This window comes from Seriola lalandi, unplaced genomic scaffold (assembly GCF_002814215.2).
Source record: "Seriola lalandi dorsalis isolate HSWRI2012SDOR001 ecotype SW California unplaced genomic scaffold, Sedor1 jcf7180002054426, whole genome shotgun sequence".
NCBI lineage: Eukaryota > Metazoa > Chordata > Actinopteri > Carangiformes > Carangidae > Seriola > Seriola lalandi.
Window position 1 is genome coordinate 82,871 of NW_019524979.1, and position 12,173 is coordinate 95,043.

Consider the following 12,173-nt stretch of genomic DNA (forward strand, 5'->3'; position numbering starts at 1 on the left):
ATTTTTTTCTAAAAGGCAGATTTCAGTGATTTCTTTTTTTAAATTTTTTTTTATTAAACATATTTTTTCTATAGCATAAAAAAACACATCATGGCACAAATGTGGTATCATCTTGGAAACTAATCACCAAAGATAAAATACATCAGTACATATAAAATATACTGGGATATCGACAAGTGGCAACCGGTTAAATACAATAACACTGATCCAGGGACAGAGAAATACAGTAAAAGCACTCAGTTTCACAAGCTTTACATGCACTCATCTTACCCACTCCATATGCATTACAGGCGGTACAGTAGACACTAAATTATATCACATGACATAGCCACTCACATAGTCCAGACACACCAGCCTCTAAAGGGGTGTGGGGAACATCATCTATAATCTAGAAATATGGTCCTGAGGGACACATAGGAAATGAGTATGTGTAATTGAAGGCATGAAAAGAGCACGTCCCATTAGTGAGAGCAGAGGAAGTGTCATGGCACAAATGACTGGGAGCAGGTCGCCGAGGTAACGACATTATTTTAGGAACAAAGTCTTTCAGTGCACCTGCTATTAACCATTATTATGAGCTAATCACAGAACGTGTCATTTGTTTTGAGCGCACAAATCCTCACAACTTTGATCTACAGTATGCTTTATGCTTTTATTTAAAGCAACGATTAACAACGATGTTAAAAAAGTCCGATGATGCGGAGTAGAAAAACACAGTTGTGAATGTGAGTGTTCATGTTATCAGAGGCGTTTCCTGCTAAAACACAGTTTTGGAAATATCCAGTACTACACACAGAACAATGTTATCCAACAAGTTAATCAAAAACACTGTTATCTTAAAAGTGTTCAGTGAGGTCTCTAAAAACTAGGTGAACGACTAAACAGTTAGTGCTAGTTATCCTGTTAGCCACTGTGGACAGATCTGCTCACAAATCTACTGTATAGTCGACTGTATATATTAAAATAAAATATTAAGATATGATCAAATTTTACATTCAAGTACAACATGTTATATGGCATTAGAAAGTTACTGAATCTAAAGAGGACATTATCACAAAGTTGACTGCACACCGAAGACTCTAAACTGAGGATGTAGATTTGTAAGTGACCGATGATGAAACAGCTGCATTCGACAAAAACTGACAATTTTAAATGTCTATGGCAGTTTTGTCCTCTCGTATTTGTCCGCTGCCTACTCGTCTTCGACCCTCCAGCAGAAATGACAGTACTATAACCCAGCGCTGTCCTAGCGACCTCTGTCGTGCTGAGGTTTCACACTGTCTGAAGTAGGTGGTCGTTCCTGTGGCAACGGCATCAAACTGCTCGGTCAGTAGCCACACCTCCCACAAAAGCGTCAGCGTGTTCATAACAATCATGACCGCAACCCAGAACTCCTGCCCTAACAACGTGAGCCACAGTGACAAGCTTCGACTGCCAGCAGGCATCTTGTCGTACAGGTAACTTGTTGCCGTGGCAACAAAAAGAAGGTGGGCAATCACCATGGAGAGGATGAAGAAGAGGAAGAGGCGGTGGTTACCCCGGCCGACGCAGCGGTTGAGGAAAAGGCAGTGATGGTCGTAGTCTTTGATGCACACCTCACACAGCTTGCAGTGTTTAGTGTAGTCAGGCTGAAACAGCTATGAGGAAAGGACAGGGTGTGAAGCACAGCAACATATCTATAAAAACTAATGTAACTTTTTGTACGACGTAGCCCAAGAACTAGAAAATGTGCATCTTAAACTTAACTGACAACTTTTTTCAAAACCACACAAGGGTTTTGTGTTTGATTAGCTTATCTTTCCTGCTTTCATCATTATTTTTGTTAGATACAATACATGGCTGCTTTGACATCTGAAATTTGAACAGGGGTGTATAGGAGGGGAAAACCTGTGTGTACATTTCTAGATCCAAACAGAAAAGACTGGTAACCAGATAGTTAGATACCTGGATACACAGGTAAATATGGGTGTATGCTCTGTGAATCATGACCAGTGCAAATGTCTTACCTCACAGTATGGACAGAACCTGTGAGGGCTCTGGTTGTTCTCAACCAGGTCAGCGATACAGGAGAATCGAGGATCGGCATCCGCTCTGTCCAGTGTCCCGGGGTCCTGTGTCAGAACCTTACAGAACAAACCGAGCACTAGGGAGAAGTGGACCATTGACACCTGGACCAGAGGACTGTTTGGCCACACACATTCAAAAGGTTAAGGATGAACCCTCGTCATATCAATATACAAAAATCCTGGATTACATTTGCTGTATTGTCTATATTTGGGTGCACAAGACAACTAAGAGAGCATTGGCCAAGTGACAACTTTGAATGGAAAAAAAAACATGTAGATTGTTCAAAATGCAAAGAATTCATAACTTGCTGAGTATGAACGTGTTTTGAAAATATCAGTCCAATATGCTCATTCAATTTTGATATTCACTGAGTACAATCATAGACAACAAGACAAATGACAAACCAAGCAACACTGAGATCCAAAAACATGCATGGGTGTAAGACTTAATGTGTGCTACCTCTGTTAAGGATATTAGGCATTATTTTTCCAAAAAAGCAGAGCAGGGAGTGGAACAGGCCCGCTATAAGCGTTCCCAAGTAGATCGGGTTGGGTGACCTGGAATGGACAAACTATTGTTATTACAAACACTAAAATACATTGATTTCCTGATAAACATGTCACATTCTGCAATGTTCATCACACCTTTGGTATGTGGTCATGCGGTGGTATTGTGTGAAGATGCTTCTAGCCAGCCAGGGGAAGAGCAAGCTGCAGATCAGACCCCCATAGCCTCCCAACATGGCTGCTATTAGCAGGATGGCAGCTCCACTCAGAGTTGGAAAAAACAGCGTCCAGTAGTATAAAACTGGTGAGAAGAGACAAATAAAGCAAAACACGTATACTCAACTTATAAACACACCCACACACAACACTTTTAATGATACATTTCCACTATCATCACCATTGTTATCATCATTACGTCCTTGTTTTATTGAAATGAATGATGAAAGCCATAGAGTAATATTTACCATGAGACTCTCTTGGCTTGTGGTGTATTGGCTCTTTAATGTGCCGACTCAGTAGTTTGGTGAGTTGCTGATGTCTAGAGAAAAATAGACAGTATAGCCATGTACTAATCAGCATTAGGATCCCAAGAGAAAATGGTAAAATCTGGAAAAGCAAATATACTGTATATTTTGAAGGCACAGAGGAGTGTTACAGTCCTGTGCAGTCAGTGTTTTTCCACATTTTTCTAGAGACAGCAGATTCACCTAAATGTTTTCCCCTGTTTGCAGAGATCCAGTGGTGTGAGGCCGCTGTGGCTCTTCTGATGGAGCATCCTGCATCCTGTTCTCTGCAGCAGTGTCCAGCACACCTCCACTACTCCCCTCTCTGCTGCAACGTGAAGCGCTGTCGCTCCCTGCTGGTCAACTGCATCCACAGCACATCTCTGAGACATAAACAAGAGGGTTGAGGTGCACAGCTGCTAAAAGGTGGCCACAGCTGCTGAAAGATGGTCACATCTGCGTTGAGACCTGCTTCACAAAAGCATCTTTGAGATTCCGCCGAACTTTGTCCCATTTCCAAGTGTATGAGCTCAGATTGTCTCTGGTTTGAGGGGGCTTTTGGGCCCTGGTTACATTTATGTCAATATAATGAAATACAATGCAATGCGACCACATACTGCAGCCACAAAAATGATCATAAACTTGAATCAGGACCCAACAGGCAGCTTTTACTGCAGAACTGTTTGTAGGATTGCAGTCAATGTAACTAATTTTATACACTGACAACTCAGTGTACATAGAAACCTTAGAAAGCTTTTACTCTAGGTATTTTAATGCTGGGTTGTGTACAGGTATTAAGCTGAGGTTATTTGCTGATAATGGCTGACTACATTTTTATGTGGGTGGTTCATGAGTGTGGGACTTAATCTTGAGAACCAAAACAATGAGCTAAAAGTGACTAAAAGCAGCTAGAAGGTGAGTAAAGTCAAACATTCTTGGCTGCATGGTAATTCTCAGCTGCCGCAGCAACAGTTTTCATTTGGCTCAATGTTAGCATCAAAAACATTATTACCGCGTTTCAAAACTGTAAGATAATTCCCCCGTGTGATACTGTTCGTCAACTAAAGCATATGAGTGCGTGAGAGAGTGAAGACTGTATCATACCTGGTCTCTGAGCAGATACCGGACCACCTCTGTGTTGCCTGTGGATGCAGCCAGGTGCAGGGGTGTCACCTGGTACATGTCTGTGTCTGAGAATCTGAACATCCCCGTCTCCCACAAATAGTGCACTGCAACACTGGGAGCGATAACTAACAGTTAGTGTGTGCATAATATATTTGTGTGTCACTGTGTAGTCACACAAAGAAAAAACAAAAAAAAAGACTAAGATGTGTTGTTTCCTCCACTCACATGTTGCCCCCAGTGACTGCATGATGCAGTGACGTTTTTCCCTGCAGGTCTATGAGGCGTAGATCAGCTCCATACTGCATCATTTGGTGTATGATGTAGATGTTTCCTTGCCTGAGGAGAGTAAGTAAAGTACAAACTGTTATTACACCTTGAGAGTCCAGGCACATTTGTTTAACACTACAGACCTACTGCTCACCTGCAGGCAAAATGAAAGGCTGTCTGTCCTGCATCACACGTCAGGTTAGGGTCAGCTCCATTACTAAGGAAAAGGTCGACCAGGACACGGTTACCATGGAGGGCAGCGTAGTGGAGCGGGGTGAAACCACCCCAGCCTGGATGAAGGTAAACACAAGCACATGATCACAGTAAGGTTTGAAGATACTGACCTTCAAATTTGATCTGCAGTCCCTGAGACTAACAAGATAAGTCTGACACAAATACATGGTGTGTTAGCCTGTTGATCGTTAAAACCCTCTGGAGCTTGGGTTAGGGTTCCCTTTGGCACAATGTGACTTTGTGTTGGGTTGTCACAGGATCTGTCCATCTAGATCTGTGCCAGACCATCTCACAGGAGCTGCTACAGGGTTAGGTTTCCCCTTGGTATTAGGAAAAAAATCACACCAGGAGACACTGAAGCATGATTAAGTTTAAACTTTGAACAAAATATAATGAATGAATGATACTTGTTCAGTGCTATAATATTTGCACATTTTAACTTAATCTATTCATATGATGCGGATTTCAACAGATGTGTATTACAGACACATGACAACAGGTATAACAGGTTTGTGTACTATGTTCAACTGCAGTTCTCTGGCTTTATTATGAACAAATCAGGAAATACAACCACTCACAATTACAGGCTAAATGTGCTGACACAGGAACACAGTGGCAAGTAGTGGCCTGTAGTTTCACAAATAAAATAGCAACACAGACCTAATCAAGATGTGAACTTGTTATTGCATCTTACCTTTTTGCTTGAGGACTGATCGATCACTTTGAACGAAGTGTATACACTGTTCAACATTTCCTCTCTGTATACAGTCAAATATGTCTCCGCCGCTAACGGAGCACACAGGCATCGGATGCATTGTGAGTGCAGATCGGGAGCAGCCTGCTATTATTTGCACAGGCTGCAAACTGCAACGGGAACAAAATCAGCTCCTCGGACGAAGCGCTACAACATCATAAGGTAAGGCGAGAAGGGAGATCATCTTTCGTAGCAAAGTAACGGGGATCTTTCATTGTGCTAAACTGATTGAGGCAGACCACGCCCTGGACACCTCATTGGCTGGAGCTGACCACGTGACCCACGACGTCAACGCGCCAGCAAAACACGTGGTCCCTATAAATAAGATAACACCCCAAACGTTAATTAGCAGTGTTTCACGACGTAACATGGTAGTGTTATGGCCTGCAAATTACCTACACTATATTTACAGAGTATAAACACGTTTTTAGACGTAAAGACATAGTGGGAACGTAAAGTCATACATGGAAAGAAATGTGTTATTTATTATTTGAAAGAAATGCATCATTTTTAGTGATTACGTGCCTCTTATGAAACTCGCCTGTAAGATAGACAGGTAATCATACAGCGTTTGCCACACTGGCATAAGTCCAACTTTTTGGGCATGAAAGGGTAAAAGTTTTCAAATGATTGAAGTGGAGGTACCGGCTGGAGTCAACATTGAGCAGGCACCGGCACAAGGAATAAACTGGCTTGAAAATGAGGAACAGTGCGCCATCGAGCTCGCCAGTGTCCAGAGAGAGGGGCTTTGACTTTCTACAGGTGGAGGTAGCTAAATGTTAATCAGTGACAACACACTATTTTTGTTCGCTTTTTTGTAATTACAAGTTTGCATACTGCTTTCAGTGTAGACGCACTGACTTTTCATATGAGGTAAAAATGTAATTAATTGCATTAATGCTGGCTTAATTCAGTTTTAGTGCCCAAATGGCCACTGAGTTAGCATGCACCATACCAGCGCACGACTAATATAGCTGCGTCATCATGCCATTGGTTACACCTGTGATTTTACTGCTAACATATCTTCAGTAAGTAAAAGGTACATGATTGACCGGTTGTTATGGTTGTACATTTACCTTAGGACAGTGTTTTTGTCTCCCATTATCTGGCTGTTGTCGGCGTATTTCTGTATCATTAAACCCCACAAGATGGCGCTGTTTAGCTAAGTTATGGTATTGCTGTGATTTTCTATGTCACCAATACAAACATTACTTTACCAGTTTCAGTGCAGTTAAACTCAATCAAACTACAATATACTGCTTATGATTGAAAGCTCAATATATGAAGCAAATATTAAGAAAAAACAAAACTCTAATCGGACCCTCCTTTTACCACTACTACTTACTATTTTTAAAATAACATCTAACACTAAAAGACTGTCAGGATGCTTTCTTGCTTCACTAAACATTTAAACACCATAACAGTAAAACAGGCCTGTATTTACAATTATTATCAGCACACAAACAACAAAATAAAATTTGTTGTAATTGTTCACCTATAAGTCAAAGGCTTCAAATTACCCACATATAAGCTGCGCCTGCTTCCTTCTTTGGTGAATCATCTGTTACAGGGATTCATAATCATGCCAGCCTTACATGACATGTCTATAAAAAGCAAAGGGACTCTTCTTTGGGCTGCAGTGGGAGGGCCCCAACCAACCAGCTAAACAAGAGTTTTTCACTTCTGCTTCTCTAAGGAAGTAAGAAGGCACATGACTTGGGCCAGCTGATGTGAGTTACTCTGCTTGTTCAAAGTTCAGTATGCTTGGTGCAGATTAGTAAGGGGCGGGTAGTTTTACAGAAGGGGTCTGCACAGTAGGCGTAAGTCATGTCTTAGCAGGTTTCTGCGTGTCTTTTCCTCCTGACATGGGAACAGAGGCAGACCACTCACTCACTGGAATAACACACCACAGATGACAGAGTCCTCCTCCAAGAAAACTCCCAGATGGCTCTTACACAACTACAGGTAAGAATATGGGGACTTAACTGTGTGTTGCATTTATTATTTTTGAAAAGTCATGAATGCATGTACCCTTGAATACATTTTCATTTTGATGACTTTATATGGAACTATAAAACACAATAGAGGTATGTGCTGCTTTTCCAGGACGGAGTGACTTTGGATGCTTTTGCACTTTCTTGCTGTCGGTCTCTCACACACACTCGTTTCACACAGAACCTACTCACATGAGGAAACATCAAAGTATTAATGAATTTCTGTGGAATGAGAACTGTCTCTCCCTGTACTTACTGTACCAGCTTTACTGAGTCTACCAGCTCTGGCTCATCAGTTTAGCAGTCTGTCTCTAAAAATGTCTGTCATTGTGCATCATGCGTGTCTCAAACCAGAGAGTGACCAAAATAATACCACTGTAATGTGGAAACAATCCTCTCGTCAAGCCTCAGTCGAACACTAACATGTCTGCTCTTCTTCTACACCTGGTGCCATGGAGAAGTGTAAAACTTACATTAGCAGCCTCCTGTGTGAAGGACAGACTAGGAAAACTACAGAGGAATAATAATGTCACAGTATCCAAAGCTTTATCAATATTAGGGGCAATATTGAGTGGACCTGAACATCCTTGGGTTTTATCAGTGTCACATTTGAAACTGGCCCCTCTGACTCCGTCAAATCAATTACCAACTGCCTAGGCAACCTGTGCTCCCTTGTTAAAAACTTTGGTGTGATATTTGACATCGCCCTAACGTTTGACCAGCAGGTCAGTGCAGTAATAAAAGCTAGCTTTTCCTAGCTCTGTATTATTGCCAAAATCAAGTCTTTTCTCTCATTCAAACACTTTGAAAAAGTCATACATGCCTTCATTTCCCCATACTTATACTAGAGAAAATCCCTGTAACCTGGGATTAGTCAATTGTCCCTATCCCTCCTCCAATTTGTTCCAAAACGCCACTGCCAGACTCCTGATGGGCACCAGGAAGAGAGACCATATTAACTCTATTTAGGCCTCTGAAGATCACTGGGTTCCAGCTCCAGTGCATTTCAGGATTGATTTCAAGACGCTACTCCTTGTTTTTAAGGTCCTATATGACCTTTTAATCCCATATTCGGCTCCCAGGTCCATCAGGTCATCTCAGCTGGGGCGCCTGGCTTTACCGCATTGTATATCTAAGTTTAGGACTGACCGAGCCTTTGCTGTTGCAACCCCTAGACTGTGGAACAACATGGCCCTCTCTATCAGATCTGCCATGTCTATTGATTCCTTTAAATACAGGCTTAAAACACATTTTTGTTCTTTCACGTTTGGATCCACTTGATGGGTATTTATTTTCTATATCTTTGACACTGTTTATTGATTTATTCTGATTTGATTGCCTTGGTATTGTGTTGTTTTTAAACATGCGCCTCAAATAAATGTGACTTGACTAATACTTGACTTGACATTTATTTGATTTTGTAAGAACAAAACATCCTGATTCTCAATCATTTGCATAGTGAACCTCAAATTGTCTTATACATTCAATTGTTTTAATGTCCAAATTTCCTGTACTTGGGACGGGACTGTTTATTTTTATCAAACTGTTGCACAATTACTGTTGCTGACTAAACACTACACTGGAGAAAAGGAAATAATATGACTAGATGGTATAAAAGAGGTAAATATAGTCCATGCAGTGGAGGGTTTGAAGCTTAAAAAGTGTTCAACATTTGCGGTTTCAGCTTTCAAAGATGGCATTTAATGGCATTATATTCTTCCAGTTACTGAAAATGGCCATCAATTATACTGTACGAATCCCTCGCAGAGGTTGATAACTAGTTCATGAGAGTGGCACATGACAGTGGTCTTTTCTTCCATCTGGTGATTTCTCAAAGTAGGTAGTGTGCTCAGCAAGTGGGGGAGGAGAGCTGAGGGTTTGGTTGGAGATTGAGGAAATATGATTAAAAGATATTTTGAATATTAGGTCAACTCAGGATATCTAAAAAAAAAAAAGGATGGAACAGTTTGAGGATTTCTCACTTTTCACACACTCTTTGTTTCCCCCTCCAGGACCAGACTGCTAAAGGGGAGAGGATCAATAAGGAAACCGGAGAGCTGAGTGCTTCAGGGGAGCTACCTGTCTCTGTGGAGTTGAAGGAGCTGAAAGTAGAGGGCTCTTGTAGGAATCCTCAACTCCCACAAGTGCTCAGAAAACAACTAGTGGAGCTGGGAATTCACACATACTCAAGCTCTGACCACAGAACTGACCATGATCCTTTAGAGCAGAGAGAACAACATCTGGTCAAAGTCCTACCTCTCTACATACAGGTATGGACCTGCGGGACAAGAATGTGGGCCTATTTGTTTCTAATTGTTCTTTCATTTATCATTTTCAGAGATATATTTTACAGTTCATCAGTCAACCAAGGGAGTTATTTATTTTCTATTATGATTGAAGTGGAAGTTTTTCTATTGTAAAACTCTTTAAACAAATGGAGACTGTCAACTGGAGAATCATTAATGGATCATGGCAGGAGAATTTAAAGTGGGGCCACATTTCTAATTATTACCGAACATTGAAAAGGTTAAATGGATACCTCAGGGCTCCCTGATTTCAAACACTGTTCCAGACTGCTTGAATGAACAATTAAAACAACATGAGTCGGCAGTCAGATGTTTGGGCCTCAGCTGATCCCACTACTGCACTGTCTGTTGAATGAATGTGTCTCTTGGTAAAACAATACAGTTTACTGGTCTGTCACATGAAATGGAAAAGTGCTTCACATCCATAGCTTCAGGCCTCACTTTGATTAATGGAAAGACGTGGAATTTCTTACTCTCGGTGCCTCAATTGCGTCACACTTATGAAGATACCTCCCATTGTTTTTTTGCCCGTGCACACACACTCTGTGAAAATTCCTTAACTGATCTGTGTGTGTGTGTGTGTGTGTGTGTGTGTGTGTGTGTGTGTGTGTGTGTATAACACCATTGATCAGGCTTACAGCTGCAGACGTAATCGCTCTTTGGTTTGTGTGGGGTTCTGTGTGTGTGTGTGTGTGTGTGTGTGTGTGTGGGTATACGGATAAGCCTCATGACCAGAGATTTGACCAGAACTCAGGGCTTCACTTAAGAATAGCAAACTCAGTGAAATGCGATATCCTCTTATGGAACTGAAAAGAGCATATAGTACGCACTGCCCTCCATTATTTATACTGTAGCGCATTAGCAAAAGCACTTGAGATCCAACTATAATGTGTTAATGTTGCTTCACTGAATATCATAATGTACAGATACAACATAAAGTGGGTAAAGTCCTAAAACCTCTTATCAGTTTAATAATAAATTCTACTTTAATAAAGGTTATATTTTCCCTTAATACTCCCAGTGATATAGGTAAATGGGGTGAGCAAAAACACCTCCGTATAACTCAAACTTGTCAGTATGTGTATAGTTTTTCAACATCGGTGTCAACATCTGTATTAAACCTTTCAGAACAGTTGTTTTATTGCTCTTCAGTATCTCTGTAAAATGGACATTCTCCCCTCTGATCCCAGGTCTGTGAGGATGGTGCCAGACTTGAAGACTTGGACGTAAAGGGGCTTGCAGCGCTCACCGCTGACACTGTGATCCATAACATCCACAAAAGACTGGCAGAAAGGCCTGCAGGTACAAACAACCACTCATATCAGCATGTACTGCAGTTATTTCCAGGTATAGGGACTTTCTATCTCATCTGTCTACTTCTGCTTTTTCAGTGTACTGTGGGTTTTTTTCCACTAAATTGTTTCATGTTGTAAATGTCACTTCTACCATTTTATCAAAAATGGAAATCCAAAGCACATGAAGTGTGTTCACAGGAAAGGGGAAACACCTCATACACAGTTCATTTCTTGACGCTGGGATGCTTCAAGAGGCTGATTTTCTGTCAGTTGTCTCTCTCCTGTCTTGCTCTGTATGTTTGTGCAAAAGAGTTTTTTTTAGAGAATGCAGCAAGAGTCTTACTAAGTTTTTAGGGAAATAGATACTTCTGGGGTTGTTTTTGATGAAGCGCTGGTATGGGTGGACGTTTGATAAGGTGTTAAATGGTGCGTGAAGTAGATATTTCATACTACTTAAATAAACAAAGGTGTGACTTTTCTTTCTCAAATGTAGGCTCAGCAGGTCTTTTTATGTACACACTACTGTCATATTAAAATAATTTAACAGTTTGACAGCTGTTGTGTAGCCCAAAAATTTGTAGCTGCCAAAAATAGAAATGAAACCCTTTATGAGAACACATTGTTACCCACAAGCTTTTCAGATATGCATGTCGCTCTCTATTTGAGTACTTGACTGACTTATGGAGTTAGATTTCAATGATTTCTGCAGCAGTAGATGGTGAAGAGAAGCAGCTATAGTATTTAGCAGTCTTGCTGTATATTTTGTCTTTGTGTATGACCCTTAGTCTTCAGGGGTCATGGCTCAGTAAACGTTAAGTCCTTTGTGTTTTCAGAGGCGGCTCGTGAAGAGGTGGTGCTGTTCTTTCAGAGGCTGGACGAGGACACAAAATGTGAAGTAGGAGAAAGTCCAGGATGGCTGCTGTTAAAGTCCCTTTTACTGCTGACAGCTGACAACTCAGTGAGTGATAATTAACAGTTAGTTTTAAAATGAAGTGAATTTTCAGAGTTAAACTGAAAGTGCTACACTTTGAGCTGATCAATGCTGTTTAGTTGACAACCTTTCTATACAGTATTTGATGAGAGTCATTTATGGGGTAATTGCCCTTTATTTATGTTAAGTCA

General features: G+C 41.0%; 2 protein-coding genes across 4 annotated transcripts in view; one reads left to right on the forward strand and one right to left on the reverse strand.

Annotated features, from left to right (window-relative positions):
- Positions 1-29: 29 nt before the first annotated feature.
- Positions 30-6,956, reverse strand: LOC111658173 (uncharacterized). Its single transcript, XM_023410589.2, has 10 exons — positions 5,397-6,956; positions 4,623-4,758; positions 4,427-4,537; positions 4,181-4,313; positions 3,281-3,459; positions 3,038-3,111; positions 2,712-2,874; positions 2,542-2,624; positions 2,007-2,197; positions 30-1,637 (listed from the first exon to the last, which is right to left on the reverse strand). The coding sequence occupies exons 1-10, from the start codon at positions 5,515-5,517 to the stop codon at positions 1,149-1,151; spliced, it is 1,680 nt and encodes a 559-aa protein (XP_023266357.1). The 5' UTR covers positions 5,518-6,956; the 3' UTR covers positions 30-1,148.
- Positions 6,957-7,214: 258 nt separating this feature from the next.
- The window catches only part of wdfy4 (WDFY family member 4), a 40,240-nt gene continuing 35,281 nt past the window's right edge, over positions 7,215-12,173 (forward strand). For 2 of the 3 annotated variants that reach the window (XM_087175221.1, XM_087175222.1), the window contains exons 1-4: positions 7,215-7,421; positions 9,463-9,720; positions 10,947-11,058; positions 11,885-12,009. In XM_087175221.1, coding sequence (XP_087031347.1) covers positions 7,401-7,421; positions 9,463-9,720; positions 10,947-11,058; positions 11,885-12,009 — 516 coding nt within the window. In that variant the 5' untranslated portion in view covers positions 7,215-7,400. The remainder of the gene's footprint in view (positions 7,422-9,462; positions 9,721-10,946; positions 11,059-11,884; positions 12,010-12,173) is intronic. The other variant, XM_087175223.1, reaches the window with a different exon arrangement.